The sequence below is a fragment of the Melanotaenia boesemani genome, chromosome 21, assembly GCF_017639745.1.
Source record: "Melanotaenia boesemani isolate fMelBoe1 chromosome 21, fMelBoe1.pri, whole genome shotgun sequence".
In the NCBI taxonomy this organism is placed as follows: domain Eukaryota; kingdom Metazoa; phylum Chordata; class Actinopteri; order Atheriniformes; family Melanotaeniidae; genus Melanotaenia; species Melanotaenia boesemani.
In genome coordinates, this window is record NC_055702.1 from 2,940,638 (window position 1) to 2,968,364 (window position 27,727).

At 40.9% G+C, this 27,727-nt stretch overlaps 1 protein-coding gene across 1 annotated transcript in view; it reads left to right on the plus strand.

The window, feature by feature from the left end:
• Positions 1–27,727, plus strand: part of LOC121632933 — a 47,151-nt gene that overhangs the window by 15,821 nt on the left and 3,603 nt on the right. Inside the window, exons 6-14 of the mRNA XM_041974753.1 lie at positions 494–1,589; positions 2,573–2,728; positions 5,328–7,317; positions 8,855–9,058; positions 14,875–15,056; positions 16,143–17,570; positions 19,397–19,470; positions 25,894–25,990; positions 27,373–27,525. Coding sequence (XP_041830687.1) covers positions 494–1,589; positions 2,573–2,728; positions 5,328–7,317; positions 8,855–9,058; positions 14,875–15,056; positions 16,143–17,570; positions 19,397–19,470; positions 25,894–25,990; positions 27,373–27,525 — 5,380 coding nt within the window. The remainder of the gene's footprint in view (positions 1–493; positions 1,590–2,572; positions 2,729–5,327; positions 7,318–8,854; positions 9,059–14,874; positions 15,057–16,142; positions 17,571–19,396; positions 19,471–25,893; positions 25,991–27,372; positions 27,526–27,727) is intronic.

Here is a 27,727-nt window from a genome sequence, read left to right on the forward strand (position 1 = left end):
TAGTTAGACTCCTGTTCATTACTTTGCACTATTTCAATGTCCACTGCACTAGTGACTAAGTTACATAAAGACTTGTAAATACTGATGTACATTAATACACATATCCATCTGTATATTATGCTCATAGTACTTAAATCATCATACTGTGATAATCACTTTTTTTGCTTTTGTACATTGCACATTTGTACATACTGTACAGTCATTTGCACATACTGTATATAATATATATCTTGCACTTGTTGCTTATTGCACTTCTGGTTAGATGCCAAACTGTGTTTCGTTGCATTGTACTTGTACATGTGTAATGACAATAAAGTTGAATCTAATCTAATCTAATCTTTAAAGCATTTTCTTAGCTGTGAATATGAACATAAACTTTGTGTTTTTATTTATTTAGTTGTAACAATACTTCTTGGCCATATATCTTTATGGCTTGAAATACCACATGCATGTGCAAGTTTGTGCACGTAAAATTGGGAGTGTTGCACCTAAGAAGGAGACGTTTACCTGTGCGGTCGGAGGAGGAGGAGACTTTTACCTGTGCGGTCGGAGGAGGAGACGTTTACCTGTGCGGTCTGAGGAGGAGGAGACGTTTACCTGTGCGGTCGGAGGAGGAGAGACTTTTATCTGTGCGGTCGGAGGAGGATACTTTTACCTGTGCGGTCGGAGGAGGAGGAGACTTTTACCTGTGCGGTCGGAGGAGGAGGCGTTTACCTGTGCGGTCGGAGGAGGAGAGACTTTTATCTGTGCGGTCGGAGGAGGAGGAGACGTTTACCTGTGCGGTCGGAGGAGGAGGAGACGTTTACCTGTGCGGTCGGAGGAGGAGGAGACTTTTACCTGTGCGGTCGGAGGAGGAGGAGACTTTTACCTGTGCGGTCTGAGGAGGAGGAGACTTTTACCTGTGCGGTCTGAGGAGGAGGAGACTTTTACCTGTGCGGTCGGAGGAGGAGACTTTTACCTGTGCGGTCTGAGGAGGAGACTTTTACCTGTGCGGTCGGAGGAGGAGACTTTTACCTGTGCGGTCGGAGGAGGAGACTTTTACCTGTGCGGTCGGAGGAGGAGGAGACTTTTACCTGTGCGGTCGGAGGAGGAGGAGACTTTTACCTGTGCGGTAGGAGGAGGAGACTTTTACCTGTGCGGTCGGAGGAGGAGACTTTTACCTGTGCGGTCGGAGGAGGAGGAGACGTTTACCTGTGCGGTCGGAGGAGGAGACTTTTACCTGTGCGGTCGGAGGAGGAGACTTTTACCTGTGCGGTCGGAGGAGGAGGAGGAGACGTTTACCTGTGCGGTCGGAGGAGGAGAGTTTTACCTGTGCGGCCGGAGGAGGAGGAGACGTTTACCTGTGCGGTCGGAGGAGGAGACGTTTACCTGTGCTGTCGGAGGAGGAGGAGACTTTTACCTGTGCGGTCGGAGGAGGAGGAGACTTTTACCTGTGCGGTCGGAGGAGGAGGAGACTTTTACCTGTGCGGTCGGAGGAGGAGGAGACTTTTACCTGTGCGGTCGGAGGAGGAGGAGACGTTTACCTGTGCGGTCGGAGGAGGAGATGTTTACCTGTGCTGTCGGAGGAGGAGGAGGCGTTTACCTGTGCGGTCGGAGGAGGAGACGTTTACCTGTGCAAAGTTAAATACTTTTCTGCTGTATTCACTTTATTTGAAACAGGGCTGGGCATGTTGACACATAAATATCACTTTAATGATTTTTGTAAAAGTTAATACTTCTCAAACTTGGGTTTTGTCTGTAAAATTATTTTTGATGCAGTTAATCTTTTTTGCCGTTTGTGCCTTTACTCAAATGTGTTTCAAGCTCTGATCTTGTACCTTTTGGAAAACTTGTTTATGTCCCTTTTAAACATTGAATGTGGCATAATTTAAAAGGCAAATGAACAGACTTTCCAGTGGCATAAGATTTATGGCCAAGAAACATGAAAAAACACTTATTTCCTGACATTTTGTACTAAATTAAAGTTTTTTTTATTCTGTTTTATACATTGCACATTAACTATGAGAAGTTAATCTGAATCCAAAGCTCAGTAATGATTTACTAAATAAAAAGCTTCAGTTAGAAATCTTTGAAAAGTCAGCTGGAAGACGTTTTAGAAGTTTTAAGCTAAGTGAGGTTTTGCCATCGTGATGCAACCTGGTAAGATGTTGAACCAGCTTCTTGATACTGAGAACTGAACCTGAAGGTAACAGGCTCACACACAGATGTACCACCTGTTTGATTTGGTTTGTACACATTTAGGTGTTTGCTGTTGAGTTAGTCTTGGTTTGTATTCGTAGCTCTTAAAAACATGACAGACGTATGTGTTTTCTGTGTTCCTGTTGCTGGCCAGCAGCGAGATATTCTGTAACACGGACTCCGAAAAAAAAAAAACTGTACACATAACTCCAGCATTATTACTTTGAAATAAATTTTTAAAAACTTTAAAATTAACTATTAAAGCGTTGTTTTAGTGTTGCCACACAGTAAATTTTCATTTGTGTAATTTTTTTCAGACTGTTGCATCAGTAGGACAGCAGATATTACAGCGTGTACGCTCTGATCTCAGGAAAACCACAGCAGCGTTGGTGAGCTGCTGGTTTGGGACCAAGTGGAACCACAAGCAGAATGACAATGCCTGAAAAATGGAGTCTTCAACCAGATGACCCTAGAGGGCTCCGTTTGATGCCCTCCATACCTGCAGCATCCACATCAGAGCTGGAGAACACACGAGACAACAAAGCTCTCGGTAAGACGCACACTGGCCTACATTTGTAGCTTCCTATCGTACCTGTTGACCAAAACCAGTTTTATCACCATGATTCAATAATAATAATAATAAAATAAATCAATCTACCAAACATCCACTGATCCATCGGTGGAAGCGACTCTTTTATCCACTGAGCATAAATCTGATTCTCTAAGATGATTGCAGCGTACAGCTTAGTTTCAACTTCACTCTTCACTGAATGAATCCAGGACTACTTCTTCTCTTTTTCTTTTACCAATTTAAGTAAACAGCTTAAGTTCTACAAATTCTGACCTCAAGGAGAGTTTATTTGTACATCGCATTTCATGGTGAAATGTGCTTTACATAAAAAAATTAAAAGCATCACAGCGCGGTGCAGGAACAATAATAAGTGCTTTAAAAACAAACTTTTACAGGAAATTAAAGAAATTAAAACAGAAAAATGTGTAAGAAAAAAAGCTAATGTGGGGAATTAACAGCTGTTTTAATAAAAGGAACAAATAAAAAAGCTTTTAACTCTGATTTAAAACTGCTGAGTCAGCAGACCTGCAGTTTTCTTGGAGTTTGTTCCACATGTGAGGAGCATAAAAGCTGAACGCTGCCTCTCCACGTTTAGTTCTGACTCTGGAACAGGAAGTAGACCTGACCCTGATGACCTGAGGGATCTGGTTGGTCCATAACGAACCAGAAGATCCTGAAAGGATTCTGATCCTAAACCATTCAGATCTGGCCTTAGTGAGGACTGGTGTTCTAGGATCTACTTTCCTGGTCTTAGTGAGGACTGGAGTTCTAGGATCTATGTTGCTGGTCTTAGTGAGGACTGGAGTTCTAGGATTTACGTTCCTGGTCTTAGTGAGGACTGGAGTTCTAGGATCTACTTTCCTGGTCTTAGTGAGGACTGGAGTTCTAGGATCTACGTTCCTGGTCTTAGTGAGGACTGGAGTTCTAGGATCTACGTTCCTGGTCTTAGTGAGGACTGGAGTTCTAGGATCTACTTTCCTGGTCTTAGTGAGGACTGGAGTTCTAGGATCTACGTTCCTGGTCTTAGTGAGGACTGGAGTTCTAGGATCTACTTTCCTGGTCTTAATGAGGACTGGAGTTCTAGGATCTACGTTCCTGGTCTCAGTGAGGACTGGAGTTCTAGGATCTACGTTCCTGGTCTCAGTGAGGACTGGAGTTCTAGGATCTACGTTCCTGGTCTCAGTGAGGACTGGAGTTCTAGGATCTACGTTCCTGATCTCAGTGAGGACTGGAGTTCTAGGATCTACGTTCCTGGTCTTAGTGAGGACTGGAGTTCTAGGATCTACGTTCCTGGTCTTAGTGAGGACTGGAGTTCTTCCACGTCTGACCACAGCCGAGTATTAGGCGGTGGATTTTGTGTCAAAAATTGTTGGCGCTCTCACAGTGGCTGAGCTCTTAATGACGACGCTGACCAGCTGCTAAATGACCACAAGTTTAGCCTCGAACAGTTTGGGTTATTTCACAGCAGGTTTGGTGAAAGATGTGATATTAATTAGTTGTTCTCATGCAGTTTTATTGGCGGTTGGAAAACAATAATACTTACCAACAAAAGCTGCTTCTGTAGCTCGAGAAAAAGGTTTTTAGATGCGTCCACCACGTTTCCATCAGCTGATATTCTTGAGATCAACAGCTGGTCTTTGCATATATCTACGTCTGATTGGCTGAATAACCTCACGTGATTTTTAGCTTTGGATGCCATTGGTTCAGCTAACTTGGTAAGCTGCGGTGTTTGCCGGTAAATTTAACAAACTTTAAAGTATGATTGTGGAAAAATGTGCAAGAACTATGAATGCCAACAAAAAACCTGATTAAGACAAAAACAAGCTTTAAAATATAAAAGATCCAGATCCTCACTGGGGATCCTTATTTTCAAAAACTAAAGCTGATGGCCTATATGTTTTGGTTGTGTTTACCCACAATGCCCTGCATTCCTGCATTTGGTTAACTCAAAGATAACTGAGAGCTCCGTTTGTAGGTGGAGCAGAGTTTTTTTTTATTTCCTCATCATAGAAGTTCACGCATTTACACCTCCCCAAATCACGTCTATTATGTGCACGACACAAACTGTCCGGTTGCTGCAGGTTCCACCTTTTGTGTTCCTCAACGTTGTTTTATTAACAGATAAAGAATTGATTTCTTTTTTTACACATTTATGCTTCGATTCCAAATCACAATGCAGCTAAACAGACTTTTTCCCGCCCCGAGTCACCAATGCAGTATTATGTATAAGGATAATATTTCATTTACACCTAGAAAAGTTTATTTATTCTTTGTATACAGAATATGTAGGGACAGATATGTTTGATATTGAGGGTTTTTTCCCCATATTTTCTCATGGCATGCATATCATGTGACTGGTTTTAAAACTTTGAGAATGTAAACTAACCACAAAGATCAGCTGAAAAACAAAGACTACAAAAGTATGCACATCTGTTTTAAGCTCAGCTCTTCTGTTAGTCCTGTCCCTCTGAAACATTTAGACGTTTTTTATAGTTTTGTCTGCATTTTAAGTTGCACTCAACCTGCAAAGAACTGTCATGAATCCAAATAAACACACGGCTGTTCCTCGTGTTTTCAGTGTTGCCAGACGATGTTCAGCAGCTGGTGGTGATGAAGGAAGAGGTTCCTTGGAGCTCCAGTCTGGACCAGCAGGATCCTGAACCCCTCTGTATAAAGGAGGAAGAGGACGAATTCTGGATCAGTCAGGAGGAAGAGCAGCTTGATGGACAGAGGGAGACTGATATCAGCAGGTTCTCGTTAAATCTTGTCACTGTGAAGAGTGAAGATGATGAAGAGGAGCCTCAGTTCTCACACCTTCGTCAAATCAAAGCTGAAGACCGCAGAGAGACGGAGCCTCCAGGCTGCAGCTCAGCTAAAGCAGTGAAAACAGAAACTGGTGAAGAGGACTACGGAGGACCAGGACCAGCCAGAAACCTAAAGCATTATACACAAAGAAATACCAGCGAGAAGGTTTCAGCCTTTTTTGAGACTGAAGTTAGCATTGATGGAAATCAGAATAACGACGACAATGATGGTGAAGATGTTTGGCAGGAACCTTTGTCAAATTCTGAATCTGACGCTGAAGACAGCGACATTAGTTGGAAGGAGACCACAGCATCTAATGTACGACGTAAAACCTCCAAAAATTCTTTCCGCTGTTCAGATTGTGGTGATCTGTTTCTCAATAAGCCGTCTCTGCAGAGACACGCGAGCTCATGCGTCTCCGCTTCCTCCAGCTGTTTGGTTAATGACACACACAGTGCAGATTCACAAATGATTATCCACTCAGAAGAGAAATCATTGAATTGTTATTTTTGTGATAAGCAATTCACCCGAAAGACAGATCTTAAGATACACCTAAGAGTTCACACCGGAGAGAAGCCGTTTGGGTGTGACGTTTGTGGCAAGAGGTTTAATCAAAGTGGACCCCTGAAGAAACACATAAGAGTCCACACAGGAGAGAAACCATACGGCTGTGAGGTCTGTGGTAAAAGATTTAAACAAGGGACGCATCTGAAGACACACATGATTGTCCACACAGGAGAGGAGCCATTTGGTTGTGATGTTTGTGGACAAAAGTTTAAAAAAAAGACGACTCTAAAGGGACACATGAGCGTCCACACAGGAGAGGAACCATTTGCATGTGAAGTTTGTGGAAAAAAATTTAAGCATAAGACCAATCTGAAGAGACACATGAGAATCCACACTGGTGAAAAACCATTTTGTTGTGATGTTTGCGGACAAAAGTTTATTCAAGAGACCAACCTGAAGGAGCACATGAGAATCCACACGGGAGAAAAACCGTTCGAGTGCGACGTTTGCGGCAGTAGATTCAAACAAAAGGTCATTCTTAAAAAGCACATGATCACGCACACGGGGGAAAAACCGTTCGGCTGCGAAATATGTGGACAAAGATTTAATGAAAAGACAAATCTAACAAAACACATGAGAATCCACACCGGAGAGAAACCGTTCGGCTGCGACGTCTGTGGACAAAGATTCAACCGGAGCACAAATCTGAAGAGACACATGAGAATCCACACGGGCGAACGACCGTTTGCTTGTTATGTTTGTGGACAAAACTTTATGCAAGAGACAAATCTAAAGTCCCACATGAGAATCCACACAGGTGAGAAACCGTTTGAGTGTGAGGTTTGTGGCAGTAGATTTAAACACAAAATAAATCTTAAAACACACATGATCACTCACACGGGGGAAAAACCCTTCGCCTGTGATTTTTGTGGACAAAGATTTAACGTAAAGACAAATCTAACGAAACATAAGAGAATCCACACCGGAGAGAAACCGTTCGGCTGCGACGTCTGTGAGCAAAGGTTTAACTGGAAAACGAACCTGCGGAAGCACATGTTCGTCCACACAGGAGAGAAGCCGTTCAGCTGTGACGTGTGCGAACAAAAGTTCAGCCAGAACGCAACGCTAAAGAAACACATGAGGATCCACACAGGAGAAAAGCCGTTCGGTTGCGACGTTTGTGGGAAAAGATTTAATCAGAAGTCAAACCTCAATGCACACATGAACGTTCATGCAAACAAAATTACTATTGTGCTGTAAAAGAGGAAAACTAAAGACATTTGGTTGTTTTTGTGCTAAAAATGCACAACATAATTTCTTTCTATTGAAAATATCAAACGGAGGTCACATTCGATGACATTTTCTTTGACTTTCTGCAGATGTCCTGCAGGTAACGAGCGCTAAACGTAGTGGAAAAACATTCCAGAATGAGTAGCAAAATAACCAAAACTAAAATATCAGCAGATCACAGAATTATGTTTCCTAAAAGCTTCATCGAGGCTGCATAACGTGCAAGTACACAAGTCACATCTAAAGTTAGAGCTACAGGTAAAGAAGCTTTTTAATATGAGTTCATATTATTTATTTATGTATTTATGTTTGTTGGTAATAGCAGGAGGGAAATGAAATTTAAAGCTATGTTGCTCTCCTTTATCTCGCAACCGTTTTTTCTATTAAGCTACCAAAACCTGCAGTTGGTTGATCCTGTGTATCAGTTGAATTGTGCATCATTACTGTCGGTAATATTCAAGGAATATTTTAGGTCAATAATGATATTCAGCATTTTGTTTTTGATGCATTTGATATAAAAGACTAAATAATTCCATGAGCTAGGGATTTTCTGTAATGTAAAGAGTTTGTTCTGCACCAGTAGCTCATATTTATGCTTCGTCCAGTCAACATTTTGCACCGACTGTGAGAATTGTATTTAATCATATAATTAATCCTTATTGATGAAAGTTGCTTAATAATTTTGCATGCTGTACAAATAAGTTTATTTTTGTTTGTAAGTAAATTATTGTAATAAACTGCTCACTTCAGTTAAACCAGGTGTGTGTAGTAAATTTACCTTCAGGGATTTTAATCAAGTCATGTGAATCAAACCTTGATGCTTGTAATTATACATTTTTTTGCACTTTATTGATCACAAATGTGATTGTATTGCTGACCAAGCTTAGCCTGCTTACTTTCATCCATTCTTGTTTTAGCCAGTGTTGGCATGTTAAGTTGTTAACCTCTGTAACGGGGGCAGCATGACGCGTGTGCAGTGTGGAGGATCCCTGCACATGCTAGGAAGCACCAATCCTAACATGCACTGATCACACAGAGATGCTTCTGATTGGTCTCGTCTAGAGAGCACCCATCCTGAACCATGACGCCACGGGTCATTCTTGACCCAGAGGTCTTCAAAAAACTTTCAGTTTTACACCTGTGGGTCACAACAGCCGTGAGACCACATAAGTTTCATTTAAAGGCTGTTACATAAGATTTTTCTAAGTCTGAAGAGTTTTTATCTGTCAGAGACAACAGCAAAGAAGAACCATGGCATCAACCTGAAAACAACACCCAGCATGGCAGAAGTAATGATGGTGGTCCAGAACTGAAGAAAAAACAGACCAGAGACAGCGTGAACACGGACTTTATATCTCTCCTTATACCCCAGCCAGCTCGCTCTCTGATCGATTATACTCTGTTCCACGTTACAATCCACAGTCACAATTCAGGTGGCGTCAGCTTTCCTCACACGTAGAGCATTTTGGTCGTTACTGGGTGGCAACAGTCGTATGTGAACAGTGTCCACGACTTGACTCAGAGCACAGCCCGGAGGAACACCAGTCCTGAGGATGTGGAGGTGCCCATCCTCACATGCTGGGGTCTGTTAGTCAGGAAGTCCTTGATCCACAGACAGAGGCTCTGCAGTGTCTGCAGTTTGTGGGTCAGTCGGCTGGGGCTGATGGAGTTAGATGCCGAGCTGAAGTCAACAAAGAGCATCCTGACGTATGTTTGAGGGCTTTCAATGTGACAGCAGGGTGGAGGGTGGAGGGGATGGAGATGCTGGGTGGAATATGGGCCTGGACATACTGTAACACCAGTCTCTCCAAGCAGTTCATGATTACCGGTGTCAAGGCCACAGGCCGGTAATCATTCAGTCCTGTGATGGCAGAGGATTTGAAAACAGGAATTATGGTAGCAAAAGCTGCTGCAGCAAATGATTAAAAATGGTAAATACTGCAGCAAGCTGATGGGCACATGATTTCAGCACCTTCCTCGTTACTCCATCTGGTCCTGGTGCGTTACTGGTGTCACTGCTACGCAGGACTTTCAGTACCTGATGTTGGAAGGGAGGGGCTGGTCATGCTCTGTCAGCCGCATGTGCTCCACCTGCCTGCTGTCCTCAAAGCGGGAAAAGAAGGCACCGAGCTGGTCTGGGAGAGATATTTTATTTTAAAATGACATGTCATTTATGGAGCAGCCGTTTTCACCTAAAGACTGTTTTTAAATTGAAAACTCTTCGATCATTCTAAAGTTTGTTTTTTTTTTTTTCTGAAGGGGAAACTGATCAAGACACATGACAGGAAAAAAAAAAAAGGATATACATTTTCAGCCTTTTCCAGCTGCAAACTGATGAGGAACAGATGTTTTCAGAAAGACGTTGATGTTTTTTTCTGCTGACAGGTCATTTATGACACCTGTTTAAATGTAATTTGTTACTGGACGGTGTGAGTTAGAACGTGGCTGCTAATCAGAGTTTCCAACCACAACAGACATGTCTTTGTCCGTGTCTGACTGTTAGCTGGATTGTAATTTCACACTTATGCAACAAAACTATCATTTTACTTGTTTTAGTACTGGAAAAACCTGGGACCAGTTTTATCAAGACACTAAATCAAAGTAACCTCTGGGTCAAATCAGGATTTTCTCTCTATCACGAAGTTGGGTCTTAATGGGTTTATCACCATAGCAACTGATGCTGAAAAAAGCTGCTTTGGATCAGCTTCTTTTATATTTATACACATATATAAAATACTCGAGATAATTTCAGGGGGTCGCCAGATATTGTAAAAATACATAACTAACATTTATCAGATAAATTTGTGCTTTTTACCAAATTAAACCGTTAATGAAGAGATAAATCTTTGAAATTAGAACCTTAAACTTTAATCTTTTAACACATAAACAACAAAGTTAGTGCACATGCCATATTGAAAATCTGAATTTGACATTATCGCAGCAAGAGAAGCTGATTTTAGGCATGTAGCTGCCTTGTCAGCGATGAACCACAGTTTTTTAGCCTCAGGATGGCTGCAGGTGAGCCATTTTACCCATCACTGACCCATTTTATACATCACACAAGTAACCACTAAGTCGTCACGAACGCGAGGGGTCACGAACACCAACATATGTTATCTTGGGGGTCATGGCTAAAAAAGTTTGAGAACCACTGATGTGACATATTCAAATCGCCGAACTGAGATTCTTACTTTTAATTTAGGTTTTTGTTTGTTAGCCTGGCTGACAGAAAACTGACTTCACCTTAACTGTCTGACTGACTGGGATCACTTGTTTATTTTTTTATTTATTAAGTTTAACAGCCAGTGTCATCTGACTTGTTTCAATGTTCTCCCGTGCCTCAGGAATACACCAGCAGTGCAGCCAGACATCAGATTTACTGTTGCTGACATGATGTGGGAGCCATGTTGAACAGTTGTCTTCTTTTGTCACCTCTCCTTCCTGCTGTGTTTTCACAGCTGCTTAAAATAGAACTAGATATATGATTGCTCATCTCATACCACATCCACTCATTTTACATGAATGCTTACGTAAAGAGCTGGAAGACTGAGCTAATAACAAACATCACAGCATTGCTTAGCAGATCTCCTGTTTAAGCCGTTGAATCAGATCACCTAGAGATACGTTGGATATGTTGAGGTGCGTTGTAGTTCAGGCTGCTGGTGATGTTGCTGAGATCAGCCTGACGCTGCTGAAGGTTACTCGCAGTCCTCATACAAACTCAGCGGTCATGTAGACTTATTTTCTTTCTGTTGCTGTTTGTTTCTCCAGCTGTGAGAGACGTCTGGCAACAACGAGAAAAACTTTTCAGGTCACACCTCAGCAGAGTTGACGCCGATGCTTGTAGGGAAACAGACAGGTAGGTCATTATAGGAAAATATATAGTTTTATTAAACATTTTCTTTTTGTGTGTGTGTTTGTCAAAGTGATTATTTATTGTTATTTTTTAATGAATAACTGGTTGATATTTGTGAAACTCCCATTTCAGACAACTTTACTACAAAAATAGCAGAAGATCCACCCTATTTGCCCTGAAACAAACAACAAAAGATCTCTAAGCTGAAGACAAGAATTGTGAAGAGGAGAATCACAAGTCAAGCTGGGATGCCTTGAAGGGGAAGCACTCAACCAGATGACCCTAGAGGGTTCAGTTCAGTGCCCCCCACACCTGCGGCATCCACATCAGACCTGGAGCAGACCCAAGACGGCAAAGATCCCACACATCTGTCTTCGTTGTATGTCAGTTACAGTAGAACGTGTAAATGGTTATCTCCTAAAAGAAAACCACATTACTCTCAGTGAAAACCAGAGAATAGCAGCCCAATCATCTAGAAGTCAGGGAAGTAGTCCGAGAATTGAGTAAAGTAATCAAACTTTTCACCACAAAACAGCAAACGTAAGACCTGATTTCTGGTTCTGGCTGCTCCCAGAGTTCCTGTCCCACAATGATGAGACACACATCTCTGTAACCAGCAGAGTCCGCTTTCATATAATAATACAATATTATTATATATAATATAATTATATATATAACAAAGCTTAAACAAATCCATATAGAGACTAACAGCAAATTCTCATGATAAACTAGAATCAGGAAGCTTTTAAGCCCCAGCGGGAAACGGAATTTTTGCAACAAAACAAGAACTGAAAAAATTATCTGTCCATCGCAGTTTTACACTCAGATAAAGCTTTTTTTTTTTTTTTTTGTCAAGACAAAAGACAAACAAAGCTAAATAAACAATAGAACATGAAGACCTTTTGACGAGTAAATATCACCAGGAAGGTGACAAAAAATATGTAAAGAAATTGGTAGAAACCTCCATTTATAACCAAAATTTACCTGAAGTCTGATCTAATGGTAGACGTATGTTATCCATTTTTGCCAAATTTAAATAAATAAGTCTCTTGCATTCTTAGATTTAAAAAAGTCATTCTTTCTATCACTAAGATATCATGAACAATATCATGAAAAATATTTTTGTAGGCTTTTAGAAAATCAGATCTATCATGTCTGGTTTTACATCAAATAAAAATATTTTCAAAGCTGAACTTTCCATGTAACATGCTTATTTTGTTACTGTGTTGTAAAAATGTAAAAATAAATACGTTTCTACTCCTACTGAACGTACAGAGTTCACCATGGAGTTTACTCCTTCATTTCCTGTGTTACACTAAAATCTGTGACCCATCAGAATCTTTGACCACAAGGGGGCGATAGTGTACATTTCATTGCATGCGCAAAGTCTTGAGTTCATTGTAATGCAGGTAAATTCTGATGGCTATCAGGAAAGATGACCCATGTGATCCTGGCTATGTTAGAGTCACATATGTCAGAAGAGTCCAGACTACGAGAGGTGTGGCCTAGGACCAAGGCGAGAAAGACATATTTCACAGTCAGATACAACACTTTTTCACCTTTCGAAATTCCCTCTTTCTTTCTTCTTGCTTGTTATTTATTTATTTACTTACTCACTCACTCACTCACTCACTCACTCACTCACTCACTCACTCACTCACTCACTGACTGAGAATTTAATAAATACATTTTTGGTGGCGCTGGACAGGGGTAGGAACCTTTTGTTTGTTGCACTGTGTTACGGGGGAAGAAAATAAAGCTTGGACTGGCTAGCATTCGGCTAACTGTTGTGATCTTGCATCATGCTATCTTTAGCCGTTCAGAGTTGTGGGAAGTTTCAGAAGCTAGATTGTGGTAAACAGAGGATCATATTAGCGGGAAAAAGCGACAGACGGTGAACCGCAGTCGCTGAATAATCTAGAAGAAAGAAAAGACGGAAGAAACACAAGGAATAACATCGGCGTGGCCTTTTCCATTTAGAAATCAGATGTTTCCTGCTTGACAGGTCATTTAACCCACCTATGTATGTGTGATTAGTCTTTTTCTGTTTGTGTGATTGTTAGCGGGAGTGTAATTTTACATTTCAGTGCTAAAACTCGATTTTTGTCCTGGACCAGATAGTGTTACAGCCCAGAGCTGCAGAAAGTTATGGTCATACGCCATCTTCTCCAGCAGAAGTGATGGTTGTTCCAGCAGTTGTTAAACCTGCAGCAGACCAGAGTTTTTGTGGCGTAAATGTAGAGAAACACACACCAGCGGACAAGTGTAAATGTTGACAGCTACAGTATGTTGGCCACCTCTGCAGAATACTGTGTAGATTCTGCACAAGACTTAATCAGACTGCAGAGTTCAGTGATCTTATCCACACGTGCGTCCAGGAAACGTGTCCCTGTGAGTTTGCCAGTGTGCTGGAGGCAGAGGCATGTTAACCAGTTTAAAACTTGATTTTTTATTGGGAGTGTTAATAAGGTGCCTGATTTTTGTAGATGCATCGTTTTTGATTGAGCCAGAAACATGGTTTCTTTAAGATGTGGTCAGGACATGCTGGTGTTCTTAACAGGATTTCATAGCTTTTACGTCCCGCCACTGTATTAACAACTAATATTTCATGTAATAAAATGTCATCAATATCCTGTATTTTAACAAATTAAAGTCAAATCTTTATCTACAGAATAAACAAACAGGACTACAAATTAGCGAGAGAACAAATGGCATAAAGCATATGCTTTAAATGGCAAGCATGCCCTTTTCTTTTACCTAAACCCAAACCGTTCTGACACGTTAATGGTGTGAAATGACAAAAATAATGCATAAAACTGACAAGGGAAAGCTCTGGTCCTGCAGAAAGCTCATATTTATTTAAGAGTATGCAGTTACACAACATAATGCTGCATATCTTTCAGCAAATTAACTGGCTTTTCACTTGTGTTTTGAACGTGAGAAGCTGTAATAAATTAGTTTAGCAAAAACATGTTTCCTTGCTGGATGAGGACAGATATTCTCTGCTTTCTCATTGAGAGCAGAAATCACAGCAAACTAACGAACATGGTCATTTTATGTACAACTTCTGTGTGTCGCATGAAATTCTGAACATTGCATTTGAATGGACTCATTTTATAGTTATGTATTAATATTTGGTATAATTTGAATAATTTATTAATTTGATACTTTTTCATTCTTTGCCCGGCAATAATATGCCTGGTAACAAAGAAAAGAAGAAAATTATTTAGTTAAAGTTATTTACTGTTTCCAGACTAAACATGGAGAAGCAGCATTTAGCTGTTATGCTGCAAACAAGTGGAACAAACTGCCAGTGGAGATTAAACTTTCACCAAATGTAGACATTTTTAAATCCAGGTTAAAACATTTCTTTTCTCATGTGCCTATGCCTGAAATCTGAATGCTAACTTGTAACTGGTCTAGACTGCTGTCTGTTTTTAGTAATTTTTAATTGAGTTATTTTATATGTTTTAATATTTCATTGTGATTTTTTTATTAAATCATGCTTTTAATTGTTTCTGCACTAATTGTATTTCTCTTTAAATTCTGTTATGTAAAGTACATTGAATTGCTTATTTGTAAAAAAATGCAGTATATAAATAAACTTGCCTTACTGTGGTGTCTCTGTAGGTCTGATGGATGCTGTGGATTTTCTTTAGAGTTAAAAATCTGAGAAAACCTACAGAAACATCTCTGAGCTGCAAACTGGTATTGTGAAGAGGAAAATCAGAGGTGGAACGGGGATGCCTCAGAGGAAGATCCTTCACCCAGATGACCCCAGAGGGTTCGGTTTGATACGTGCAGCATCCACATCAGAACTGGAGGAGATACAAGACGACAAAGACCTCAGTAAGTCACACACAGTTCTAAATACTGTACTAAAATTCAGAAGCAACGTGTGAAGAACCGCCCATCCTTACTGCTTCCTTGATTAACTGATTATCATCAGTGTGGGAACTAATAATTGACTTTTAAAACACACAAACGTCAATGTTTAATAACCGTGTTAGCATATACTGTACCAGACAGTTGCCCAGCAGATCAGTGGAACAAACTTGCTCAACTTCTGCACGTTATCGCTTGTGTTGCTTTTTCATTCGAGTTGCAGAGGAGCTCTTCTAGAATGGCAAAGTATGGCAGAGGAAGACTTATTCCCTCCGAACAAACAAAGACCAAGGTGTCATTGTGGAGGCACCTCACCAGCCTGTAAAGCATGAAAGAAAAAGTTGCAGAGAAAAGAGGAAACGCATCTAACATTTTTCACCGTTTGCAGGAAAACCAGCAGCTTTGTAAACTCACAGTAACTGACTGCAGCTGATGGGTTCGCTGCCTTAGTAATCCTGCTCCATAGCTTCTAAAATGTATTTAAAAAAAAAGGTTGCACATCTTCTAAAACTTCCTGCTGCTATGCTAAAGTTAAAATCTGATGTCCCCAAGTTTTAAACTGAACATAATGTCTGTTAACCACTGTTTATGTTTCAGTGTCCCTTTTTATTTCCACTGTTCCAATATTATTTAGATCACAAACAGCAAGTACAGCTGGAAGTCAAAGCTAGCTAGATGTTTATTCCTGGGTTTCTACATTCTCTGCTCGGGTTTAAAGGAAATGTTCATAATTTCCAGAAGGACACCAGGTAGAGGTCCTGTAGCCTTTTCATCTGTTTCCTCTGAGAGAAATACAGAAGTAATATGTAGGATTTAGTTATTCTGCAAACAGCAGAGGAGATTTAGATGGAAGGAAACTTTTGATCACTTTAATATCGAAAATAGAAATAAATTAAACTTAAAGACTAACACATTTATAGTGTTCTGAATCAACACATAGCAGATCATAAAATCATGATTATGTTTCTGACTATATTCATTCAAGAAAATCAATTCCTGTGACGTCCCTTATCAGGAGATATGCTTAGAAACTCAGTTCTTCTGTTTCAGTGTTGCCTGCTGATGTCCAGAAAGTTTTGGTGATTAAAGAAGAGGTTCCCTGGAGCCCCAGTCTGGATGAGCAGGGCCCTGAGTCCCTCCACATAAAGGAGGAAGAGGAGGCGCTCTGGACCAGTCAGGAGGAAGAACAGCTTCATAGACAGAAAGAGACTGGTACCAGCAGGTTCTCGTTAAATATCGTCACTGTAAAGAGTGAAGATGATGAAGAGGAACCTCAGTGCTCACAGCTTCATCAAATAAAAAATGAAAACAAAGAGACGGAACCTCTGATCAGCTGTTCAGCGACATGGATGAAAACAGATGAAAGAGGACCAGAACCAGCCAGAAAACCAGACCCAGACAGTCTTTTACCACCAGATGCTGGTGGCAAAGTTTTAGAGTCTTCAGAGACTGAAGTCAGTGACAGTGATCACTGGCAGAAATTATATCCTGGGCCTGATACCAATGACGGTGACACAGAGCTGAAACAGACCGAGTCGGATCTAAATCAGGATGTAGGTCGTAACGCGGCTAAGCGATCCTTCATTTGCTTTGACTGCGGTAAACAGTTTGTCTACAAGCAGTCTCTTAAATCCCACATTAGAGTCCACACGGGTGAGAGACCGTTCAGCTGCGATGTCTGTGGCAAAAGATTTAACCGAAAAACTCATCTGAAGACTCACCTGAGAGTCCACACCGGAGAAAAACCTTTCGGCTGTGATGTTTGTGGTAAAAGGTTTAGCGAGAGACGAACTCTTTTAAATCACGCGAGATACCACACCGGTGAGAAACCGTTTGTCTGTGATGACTGTGGCAAAAGATTCAACACAAACATGAATCTCAAGGCGCATGTGAGAGTTCATACAGGAGAAAAACCATTCGGCTGTAACGTTTGTGGTAAAAGATTTAAACAAAAGGCCACTCTTAAGACCCACAGGAGAGTCCACACAGGTGAGAAACCATTCGGCTGTGACGTTTGTGGTAAAAGATTTAGCGAGCGAGGAACTCTTTCCAGTCACATGAGAGTCCACACCGGTGAGAAGCCTTATGCATGTCATGAATGTGGAAAAAGATTCAACACAAACACAAACCTTAAGGCACACGTGCGAGTTCACACAGGGGAGAAACCTTACGGCTGCAAGGTTTGTGGTAAGAGATTTAACCAAAATGCAACACTTAAGAAGCACATTAGAGTCCACACAGGACAGAAACATTATGCTTGTGATATTTGTAGTAAAGAATTTAACAAAAAGACGCTTCTTAACTCACATATGACAGTACATACAGAAGAGAAAATAATCAGCCTTAACGACTGTGGAAGATTGTTTAACCAAAATACAAATTTTGAACATCTAAATGATGATAGTATGAAGACTAAAGATGCATCACATGAAGACTTTCCTCACACAGCGACTGGACGAGTCTCAAAGACTGCTACTAGTATATAAAATGTCCTTAGCATGGTAGCTTCAACTGTTTTAAATAATCCTGTAACGATGATGTGGCTCTGAAATGCATGCTATGGAGCATGTTACTTAAAAAGTAATATGGGCTCATATCAAAGTAACCCTTCTTGGCCTTCACTTGGTGTGTTTGTCATGTATGATGCAGAAAAATGGCCAAAAATAGTTAGTGAGCACTCAGGCAAGGCTGGATACTTGTGTGGCTATTTTCCCATGGAAAGCAGCTACTGGTAACTGAGATTCAACTCTTTTGATCTGGCAGTGACTCATGGATCATCATTGTAGGGCTGTGCAATATATTATTCTGGTCTTAAATTTGGCTCCAAAATATCACAAATACAGTGATATAAACAAAAAAGGTTATTGTTAAAATCATAAACTTTGTTGCTATGTTTAGCAAGGATTCGGACCCTCTAGCAACAAATCTAGCATGTTTCTCAGGTGTGATTGGAGCCTTAGGAAGGCTGACATGATTCTTCTCAATGAGCAGCAGTGCTGCCATAGGCTCCTCCCCCATCTCGAGGAGGCCCAGTCCTCGTGCCGCAGTCCCTCCCAGCTATGGTAGCGCAGGAGGCATTCGCCTCTGGTCCACACACAGACTGAAAATGAATCACGTGTGCACTTGTTGGCTGATCCTGTCCTGGCTTACAGTCAGATTTAATGTATGTTTAGACAGAAAAATGTAAAAAGGAAAAAACGTTCATGTTTTACTGTAACGTGTTCATTAAAAACCAAAAGAGGGAAAAATATTTATTAGGGCTTTCAGTCTTTTAAAATATTTAATCTAAATTAACAACACTAGTGTCCTAAATTATTTACCATGTTATACTAATAACATGTAATACTTTTGTAAGCACTTATTTACTTGCAGTTATGGAATTAGTATCCATCCATCCATCCATCCATCCATCCATCCAACCATCCATCCATCCGTTTTCTGCTGCTTATCTGGAGTTGGGTCGCAGGGGCAGCTTCCTAAGCAGGGAAACCCAGACTTCCCTCTCCCCAGCCACATTCACCAGCTCATCCCGAGGCGTTCCCAGGCCAGCCGAGAGATGTAGACTGTCCAGCGTGTCCTAGGTCTTACCCGGGGCCTCTTTCCAGTGGGACGTGCCTGGAACACCTCACCAGGGAGGCGTCCAGGAAGCATCCTAACCAGATGCCCGAGCCACCTCATCTGGCTCCTCTCGATGTGGAGGAGCAGCGGCTCTACTCTGAGCCCCTCCCTGATCACCGAGCTTCTCACCCTATCTCTAAGGGAGAGCCAGGCCACCCTGCGGAGGAAACTCATTTTGGCCGCTTGTATTCGCGATCTTGTTCTTTCGGTCATTACCCACAGCTCATGACCATAGGTGAGGGTAGGAACGTAGATCTACCGGTAAATTGAGAGCTTTGCCTTTTGGCTCAGCTCCTTCTTCACCACGACAGACCGATGCAGAGTCCACATCACTGCAGACGCCGAACCGATCTGCCTGTCCATCTCCCGCTCCATCCTTCCCTCACTCGTGAACAAGACTCCGAGATACATGAACTCCTCCACTGGAGGAATTAGTTGCTTTAGTTATATTTACTCACCTGATGCTAAATTACTTTAGACACAAACACATGCACACAGAACCTCTAACTCACTCTGTCTCTCATACCAGTTCTTACGGCCTCATCTTCTGTTTGAAACATTCTGTAAATATCCTGCAGGGCTTTAGCACCGTTTCCAACTTCTTTAATTAATCCAGATCAGCTGTTGAAAGGTTGTTGCTTGTAGAATTATCAGGATGTCTTCGCTGGATCACGGTCTGTCTTTAGAGGAGGAGGAGGGCTCTCTGAATCAGCCGTGTGCTGCACAGCAGGTGGTGTTTGAGACGGGATGTACTACAGTGGTAACTCAGTTCACATCAATAGTAGATCAAAATGGCCTTAGGTTGTCCAGAGAGCCATCTTGAAGACGTTATTTTTGCACCACTTCCTGAAGCGACACGGATCCGAATCCTGTTGAAAACCTCTGGAATGACATTAAAAGCATGTTGGATTATGACAGAACACCAAGCATGGCTGAGCAGTTTGGCTTTTTGCAGAAAGAGTGGTAGAAACGTGCCCAGCAGCAGCTTGAGCAGTGGTCTCTTATTTTTTTCCAACTTCTGCATCTTTGGCGTAAGTCAGATGTCCCAATTCTGTGCAGCCAGATTGAATCTTAACAAGGTGGCATCCATATATGCCTGTGTAAAAACAGCGTGCTGCGTGTGACGTCACACCGTTTTTGTGCATACAGGTCACTTCAGGTTCATGATGGAGGTCACAATTAAATTGTAATATGAACAACTACATGGAAACAAAGACCTGCAGGGTGAACGTAGCCTTAGGAGTCCGTCATTTTCCTGATGTATGCCTTAATCTTTGATCAGCTGCTTCCATATCGTCCTCCTGTTCCTGTTGAATAAAAATGTTTTTTTTTTATTGCTTTAATAGTACTCCTGTTTTGTGTTTATTAGTATTTGCTTGATTTTTTTCCCCATACATTTACCAGTATCCCTAATTTTGTTTATGAAATTAGTCTTGTGCCTTTTTTAACCTGTTTTTATTTTAGGAAAACTTTATTATTCATGCCTTGTCACACAGCGGGGGTCTGGGCGAAAAGTCTTTCTGCTTTGGAAAGTGTGAAAAGAGCTGGAAATTTCTGAAAAGCATCCTTAATGAGACCCAAAAAAAGAAAGAAGCTTCAGGCTTTCTTTTCTCATTGGGTTTAGGAAACATAGGACCTAATTCATTAGGATAAATATCAAGACTGGAGGATGAGTGTGAGCAGCCTGTGACATCTTTAACTTTTGTGCCTTTTTTTTGTCATTACGAATCTCAATATTCACATATATACGATGTCTATTTATACTAATATGAAACAGTGTGATAAGATTGCATTGGATCAGATATCTTGAAGAATATTTAATAAACAGAAGTTTCATGACTGCAGATCCACATCACATGATGATGTATGTGTCTGATGGCTTCAAACTTCTTGTCTTAACCTTTAACAAAGTCGAGGAAAGGTCAGGATTTTATTTTTCTCTTTGTTCCACCACCTTTTTGCGTCACAGATTGTTTGGCGTTCTCTCCTGGCGCTCCTGCTCTGCTAGACCTCTTCTGATCTTTTTATAAATTATTAAAAGTTTGTTCTTCGTCAGCCTGCCTCCACTGAGTTCCTGCTTCATGTTCAACCACACAACATGATTTTAGGGTTTTTGCAGGGAGCTGTACATACACGCAGGATCAGACTCTGCATGCAGCTTGGAAGCGTCTCACTTTTCATGTTAAACATCTCAGCATTAAAAGAAAGAAAAATATAGTTCAAGGAAATAAAGGGATAAACAGAAATGAATAGGCCGAAGTGTATCACACAATATGCTGAGCGGATTAATATAATCCTTCAAGCTAATAAATGTTTATCACACAAAATAGTGAAACATACTGGCTATATTCCCCCCTGTTAATCTCTGAGAAGCAGAGATAAAAAAAAAAAATCAGCTGTGTCAGAATCAGAAGGCAAGAAGGGAAGAGAAACATCAGATTCAGGGCGAGTGGGAGAAGAAACGGACATCTGATAGGGAGGGGGCTTCTGTCCTTCATCTTATCCAGGGTATGGCCTTGGTTCCCGATCACACACACACACGGGAAAGAATGCAGCTGAGTAGATTTCTGTCTCTTAACGATTAAAATACAAAGACTGGTACCGAGTAGATTCTAAAAACACAATGAATAAAAGATGGTTCAAAGTATAATGAATCACATAATAGTAAAACATGATAATCCATATGATTTACCTTCCATTTCCCTCCTGTTTAACACTTATCAACATACATAACTTTCAATTTTTCAATAATGCATATTAAGTTGGACTCATTTTCGTAATCTGAAAGTCTAAATTGAATCTTCAGCTTCATCATCAATTGTTGTCGGCACTTTCTAGGAGTTGCAGGTAAATTTCTCCGTGTTCATGGAGCAGTGTTTTGGTTACTGATCCAGACACCAGTTTAGTAGTCATTCTGCGAAGACAAGGTGTTCTGCACGAAACAAACAGAATAAAGAGCAGAAATATTATTTCAATTAGGATTAAAAGATTTAAAAGAATATATTACCAGGAGCCGCAGTCAGCCAGCTCCACAGGTTTCTCCCATGGTGTGGTCACTCTCCACTGCTTCCCTAACAGCTGTAAGATTTGCAATAGCTATAGAAATAACATACGTGGGGACAAAGAACAGCACCAAGACCCAGCCCACAACTTTTTTTAAGTGGAACATGAAATCTTGTCCCAGAAGATTCATGGGACAGTTGGGTGAAAATACTACAAAGTCTACATGTATTTTCTAGTGTTAGGGTCAGTTATTTTGAGTGACAGGTTCTCCTTTTGCAGGTCTCCATTACTGGCTGGCCTGAAACCAACAAGGAATTTGGTGCGCTGCAATATTTGTTAATAGAAAATTATTATGTTGGTAGAAAGCTTATTTTTGTCAAGAGAAAATTTGTCAACAAGTGACTCATTTGTCAACAGAAAGCATCTTGTTAACAGAAGATATTACTTGTTGAAAGTGCAAATTTATTCGTATAATCGGTGCAACCCTGGATGTTTGAGTTTGTTTTTTAAGCAATAGACGTGAACGCACATTTAAGTCTGGTAAAGCCCGTTCATTCACAATTTGCTGATACGTTGTTTGTTCGCTGTCGTTTCTATTTTTTCTTTGTGTATTCTACACAGTGTGTTAGATAAACATTTATGTTTGTCAATAAAGGATGGTTGTTATCCCCGTTAGGCTTAGAGGTACTTTCACATGAGATGATTGTACTGTTTTTTTTTTTATTTTGGGATTATTTTTTTGAGTGTTTTTGTTTGTGTGTCAAGTGGCTGAAGCATCGCGCTTGGGAGTGCTGCCATAGTTCTGCTTCTAAGACGGTCAGTCTGGTTCGAGGCTGTCGGTATTTGGGCAACAATACCCACCGCTAGTACGCACAGAAGACTAGGGTTGAATTTAGTGTAGTCCTGGAGAAGATGAAGAGGGGAATTAAATTAAAAATAATGCACTGTATATGTGGAAACATAGATAAATAAATAAAAGGGTGCTGTGTATATAGTTGGAAATTAGCAAATATTTTTGTGATTACTGGATATTTTGTGAATGAAAAATGGAGTTAAATGAAACACTTCAGAAGAGACAAATGAAACTTACAGCTAAAGCTTTTGAGAATAAAGTTGAAAGGAGAACGTCAAGCAAACGTTCTCCTTGCACTCGACTCTAAGTTACTGAGAGATTCAAACATTTATTTAAAAACAACTTCACGGTGGCACTGGCAATGGCTAAACAGGATCTGGCAAAATGGTCGTCCCTTCCATTATCATTGGCAGGGAGGACTAACTCTGTTAAAATGGCTATAATGCCACGATTCTTGTTTCTCTTTGAGACGATCATTCCTACAGCGTTCTTTACTAAACTGAATACATGTATACCCACCTTTGTATGGAACAGAACCGTGCCACGAATTAGGGAGGCATTTCTGGAGAGACTGAAGGGAAATGGTGGTTTAGCGTTACCAAATCCAATCCATTATTACTGGGCTGCTAACCTCCATGCCCCTTTCATGTTGGACATGTGACATCCCCGAAAATGAAGCACCCGTATGGTTACTCATGGAGCAACAATCTAGTGTGTCCTACTCACTGGCTGCCCTAGCGTGTGCCCCGATGCTGATCAGTAAACGCTATCATACAAATAATCCAGTAATTGGAGATTCTCTCAGAATTTGGTCACCATTTAGAACATAAGAATCTGCTCCTATCATGTCCCATTCTCGCCAACCCCCCCTTTCCACCCTCTCTCATAGACAGCATTCAAGTTGTGGAAAAGTAGAGGTCTCTCCCGTGTAAAGGATCTTTTTAAAGGTGGCCTTTTTATTTCATTTGACTATCTAAAGGCACATTTCGACATTCCAAACACTCATTTCTTCAGATACCCGCAGATTTGAAACTACATTAAGACACGCTTTTCCCCTTCTTTAGCGATCATGGAAGAAGATTGGATTCATGACCGCATTAATAGAGATCCACAAACAAAAGGCTGTCTCTTTTGTATATGGCTCGACCCAAACTGCAGCTTCCCCTTCTCTTCATCATATCAAAACTAAATGGGAAGAGGATCTCGGCCTCCTGATACCAGATGTGACCTGGTAACTTGCAATGAGTGGGGTAAGTGCATCCTCCATTTGTGTCAGACGGTCTGACTCAGTTCAAAATACTCTATAGACTTCATCTCTCCCAGAGCAGATTGGCCAGGATGTACTCAAATACTGACTCAAGATGTGAGAGGTGTCACCAGACCGAGGCCACCCATGCTCACATGTTTTGGTCGTGCGCGGGGCTGAGCTCCTTCTGGATGTCTATCTTTGACAGCATCTCAAATGTTTGCAAGACAAGGGTCAGCCCCAACCCAATTATGGCAATTTTTGGTACCTCACCTAAAGAGATTACACTTAAAACAAACCAGGCAAGTGTGACTGTCTTTATCACGCTCCTTGCCAGAAAATTAATTCTTGCTAATTGGAGGAGCCCCTGGGCTCCCAACACACAAATGCTGGCTTGAAGACGTACTGTCTCACTTGAAGCTGGAAAAGCTGACTCCTCACAAGGCTGTGCCAAGAAATTTTATAGGGCGTGGCACCCATTTTTGGATTATTTCAACAGGGAACCCTCTGCGCCTGCACAAAACAAAAGCGAGACGAGTGATGCTGGATGTTCATGGAAAGGGATGTGAGTAAAAAACTTGAGCTCAGTCAAGACTGGAGTTGGATATGTTTTTTTTTTCCCCCTTTTTGGTGGTAAACCTTGGTGAATGTCGGCATTCTGCATTCGTAAGGTTTAAACCTTACACTAGTTCACATTTGCATCCAGGTTTCCACTTTACCTCAGACTATTTTAGATGAGCTTTGATCCAGAGAAGAAGGCGCTGGTTCTGGATCCTGTTCATATGTGTGTGCAGAGCTTGACATCGAGTCTAGTAATTACCCATTGATTTGAGTCAGGTGTGTTGCAGCAAGACACCAATCTTCAAGGACCAGGGTTGATGATCCCTGCAGCAGATGGTAGGATCTTCAGTCTTTGCGTTTCACATTGAGAAAAAGGTTGTTTTTTTTTCCCCCCACACTCTTTAGACCCAGTTTGTGCATCCATCTTTCCATCTCAGAGATTCTGCCTCTCAGAAATGCTCATTTTATACCCAGTCATGTTACTAACCTGTTGCCAGTTAACCTAGTAAGTTGTTTAATGCTTCCTCTGTTGTTTCTAATTTGTACCAGTCACTTTCCAGCCTTTTGTTGCTCCGGTTCCAACTTTTTGCAGATGTGTTGCTGCCTTCAGATTCAAAATGATCTAATATTTTCCATGAAATGGTAAAATGTCATTTTCAACATTTAATAAGTTTATTTATTTAGTTCTATTAGGAATAAAATTTGGGTTGATTAGATTTGCAAATCGTTATCTCCGCCAAGGCGGACGCAATATCTGCGCTCTCTGAGTGCTTCTGGGTACATTATATTTTTATTTACATTTTTCACAGCATCCCAACTTTTTCTGATTTTGGGTTGTAATATAAAGATGTGTTCAAGGTATGTTTTTAAATATTATGTAAGTCCTCAAAATAAAACTTGTGTTTTGATAACATAATTTCAGCCAACAGGACATTTTCCCGGTATATCAAAAGGGATGAATATCTCAAGTATCAAGTAAAACAACACAGGGTAGGAACCTTTTGTTTCCTAAGTTGTGTTGCAGGGGGGAACAAAGTAAAAGTTGAATCGGCTAGCATGCAGCTTTAGCGGATATGTCTCTAAAGGACGTATTGCTGCTGGATAATAAGTTAGTATTGTGAAAAGTTTTAGAAGGAAATTTGTGGCAAATGGAGGATCAAAGAAGCTAAATAAATTAATAATAAAAAAGCGAAGAAACGCGAAGCAAGGAGCTAAACTAAGCAGGTGTTATACCAAAATCTGTGACCCAGCAGAATCTGTTACCACAGGGGGCGACAGTGTACATTTCTCTCCATCTACGTCCTAGAGGTCGAAGTCTTTGAAACACTTGCATTTAAGCCTGAGTTCATTATAATACAGATACAGTAAAGTCATGCATTCTGATGGCTATCAGATATTGTGACTTTGGTTACCCCTTTTAACGAAGACGTACAAGCATAGAAATACACTCTGTCGCCCCCTGTGGTCACAGATTCTGATGGGTCTCAAATTTTGGCGTAACACCTGAAAGACGACGGTAGAACACAAGGATAATAATCGGCGTGGCCTTTCCCAGGTGGAAATTACTGAGGGACAAGTGTTTTCAGAGAGACACCGAAGCTAATTTCAGCTGGACAGGTACTTTAACCCGTTAATGTAAAAGTAATTACTTATCTGAAAGTGTTAGCTAGAACATGGCTGTTAAAGTTACCAACTCATGAAACCTTTTCCTATGCCTTTGACTGTAATTAGTTTCAAAGCGTTAAGTTAGAACATGGCCATGAACGGAGTTACCAACACATCTTTTTTTCCCCACCGTATCTGTTATGGTGAAATAGAGGTGGCAGCAGCTGAACAGTTATAGTGATAAATGTCTGGATGAAACGTAGCACAACTGCTGCAGCCAAAGCATGTAAGATGTAAAAGAAAAAGGCTGTGGTGTGATGTCCTGAATAGATAGATGATAAATCCTAATGATTTTCCCTGCAGTCCCGAGCTAATCTCCATTCTTTCAGTCGGAGGCACTACAGCAGGGGTCACCAACTCCAGCCCTTGGGACCAGTGTCCTGCAGGTACTGAATGTTTCTCTACTGCAACACCTGATTCAAATAAAATGGATCTTCAGCAGCTTGTTGTCAAGTTCTACTCAAGTCTGTTAAAGACCCATTCATTTGAATCAGGTGCGTTGCTGCAGGGTCACATCCAGTATCTGCAGGACTCAGGTCCATAGCTGGTGATCCCTGCACTACAGCCTCCGCCACAGAGGTGCAGCTGGTGAGAAGGATCTTCATGATGCTTCGGTAGTAAGGATGGTGCCACCCAAGACATCCAGTTTGTCTACCAGAGACTGGAAACACTGGTTGTTTTAAATGTTTTTGCAACAAACGAACATGCATAAAACATCTAAGTAAAATTTTGTCATGCAGGCTGGAAAAATGCCCAATTGTGTTTTGTTCTTTAGTGGTTGTAATTTTCAAAAAGCTTTACAAAAATAAGAGAAAGTTTTTCATTCAATGCAATATGAGCAGTTTGTGCTGCACTCATGTAAGAAAAAGGGCTAAATAACCTTTAGCTTCAGTGATGACTTTCATTAGTTCTAAATGTTTAAAATTCAGCTGCAGCAAGTTAATTCAGCTGCAAACATCTTCATCTGCTCCCACACATCTTCATATGCTTCTGAGTGAAAGTCAAACAGTTGGAGCCACACTCAGTCTTCACGCTCCTGTGCTTTTTGTTTTTCATTAAAAAAAAAAAAAAATCTAGCTAAAGTCAAAGCAAAAATATTTAGAAACGCAGGAAGGATGTTTGGATATGGTTCCCTGTAGATGTGTGGATATGAATGTGTACTTTTATGTGTGTAGGTCTGTGTGTCCATTTAGACATAAGTACAAACAAATATATAATATAGTGGTATGTTTGGGTGATAGTATTAATTAATTTATACACTTCCGTTCAAAAGTTTGGGGTCACTTTGCCATGGGATTATAAGTCCTAAAATCTGGAAATTAAAAACTCTACAGAAACATCTCTGAGCTGCAGTCGAGGTTGTGAAGTGGGGATGCCTCGAAGGAAGAGCCTTCAACCAGACGACCCCAGAGGACTGGGGTTGGAGCCCCCCATACCTGCAGCATCCACATCAGAACTGGAGCAGACGGAAGATGGCAAAAACCTCAGTAAGTAACTGAGTTAATGTTTCTTTAGTAACATGTTAACTCGTCTCTAACTTATTTATGACCATAAAGACTATTCAAGTTAATTTGTACTAATGTGCACTATTGTCACGTTGTGTTTACCTACCAACGATTAACATTAATAACCATCAGAAGCTGAGCTGGGTCTTAGAAACTGTGGTTGAGACAGAGCTGCAGTTTAAAT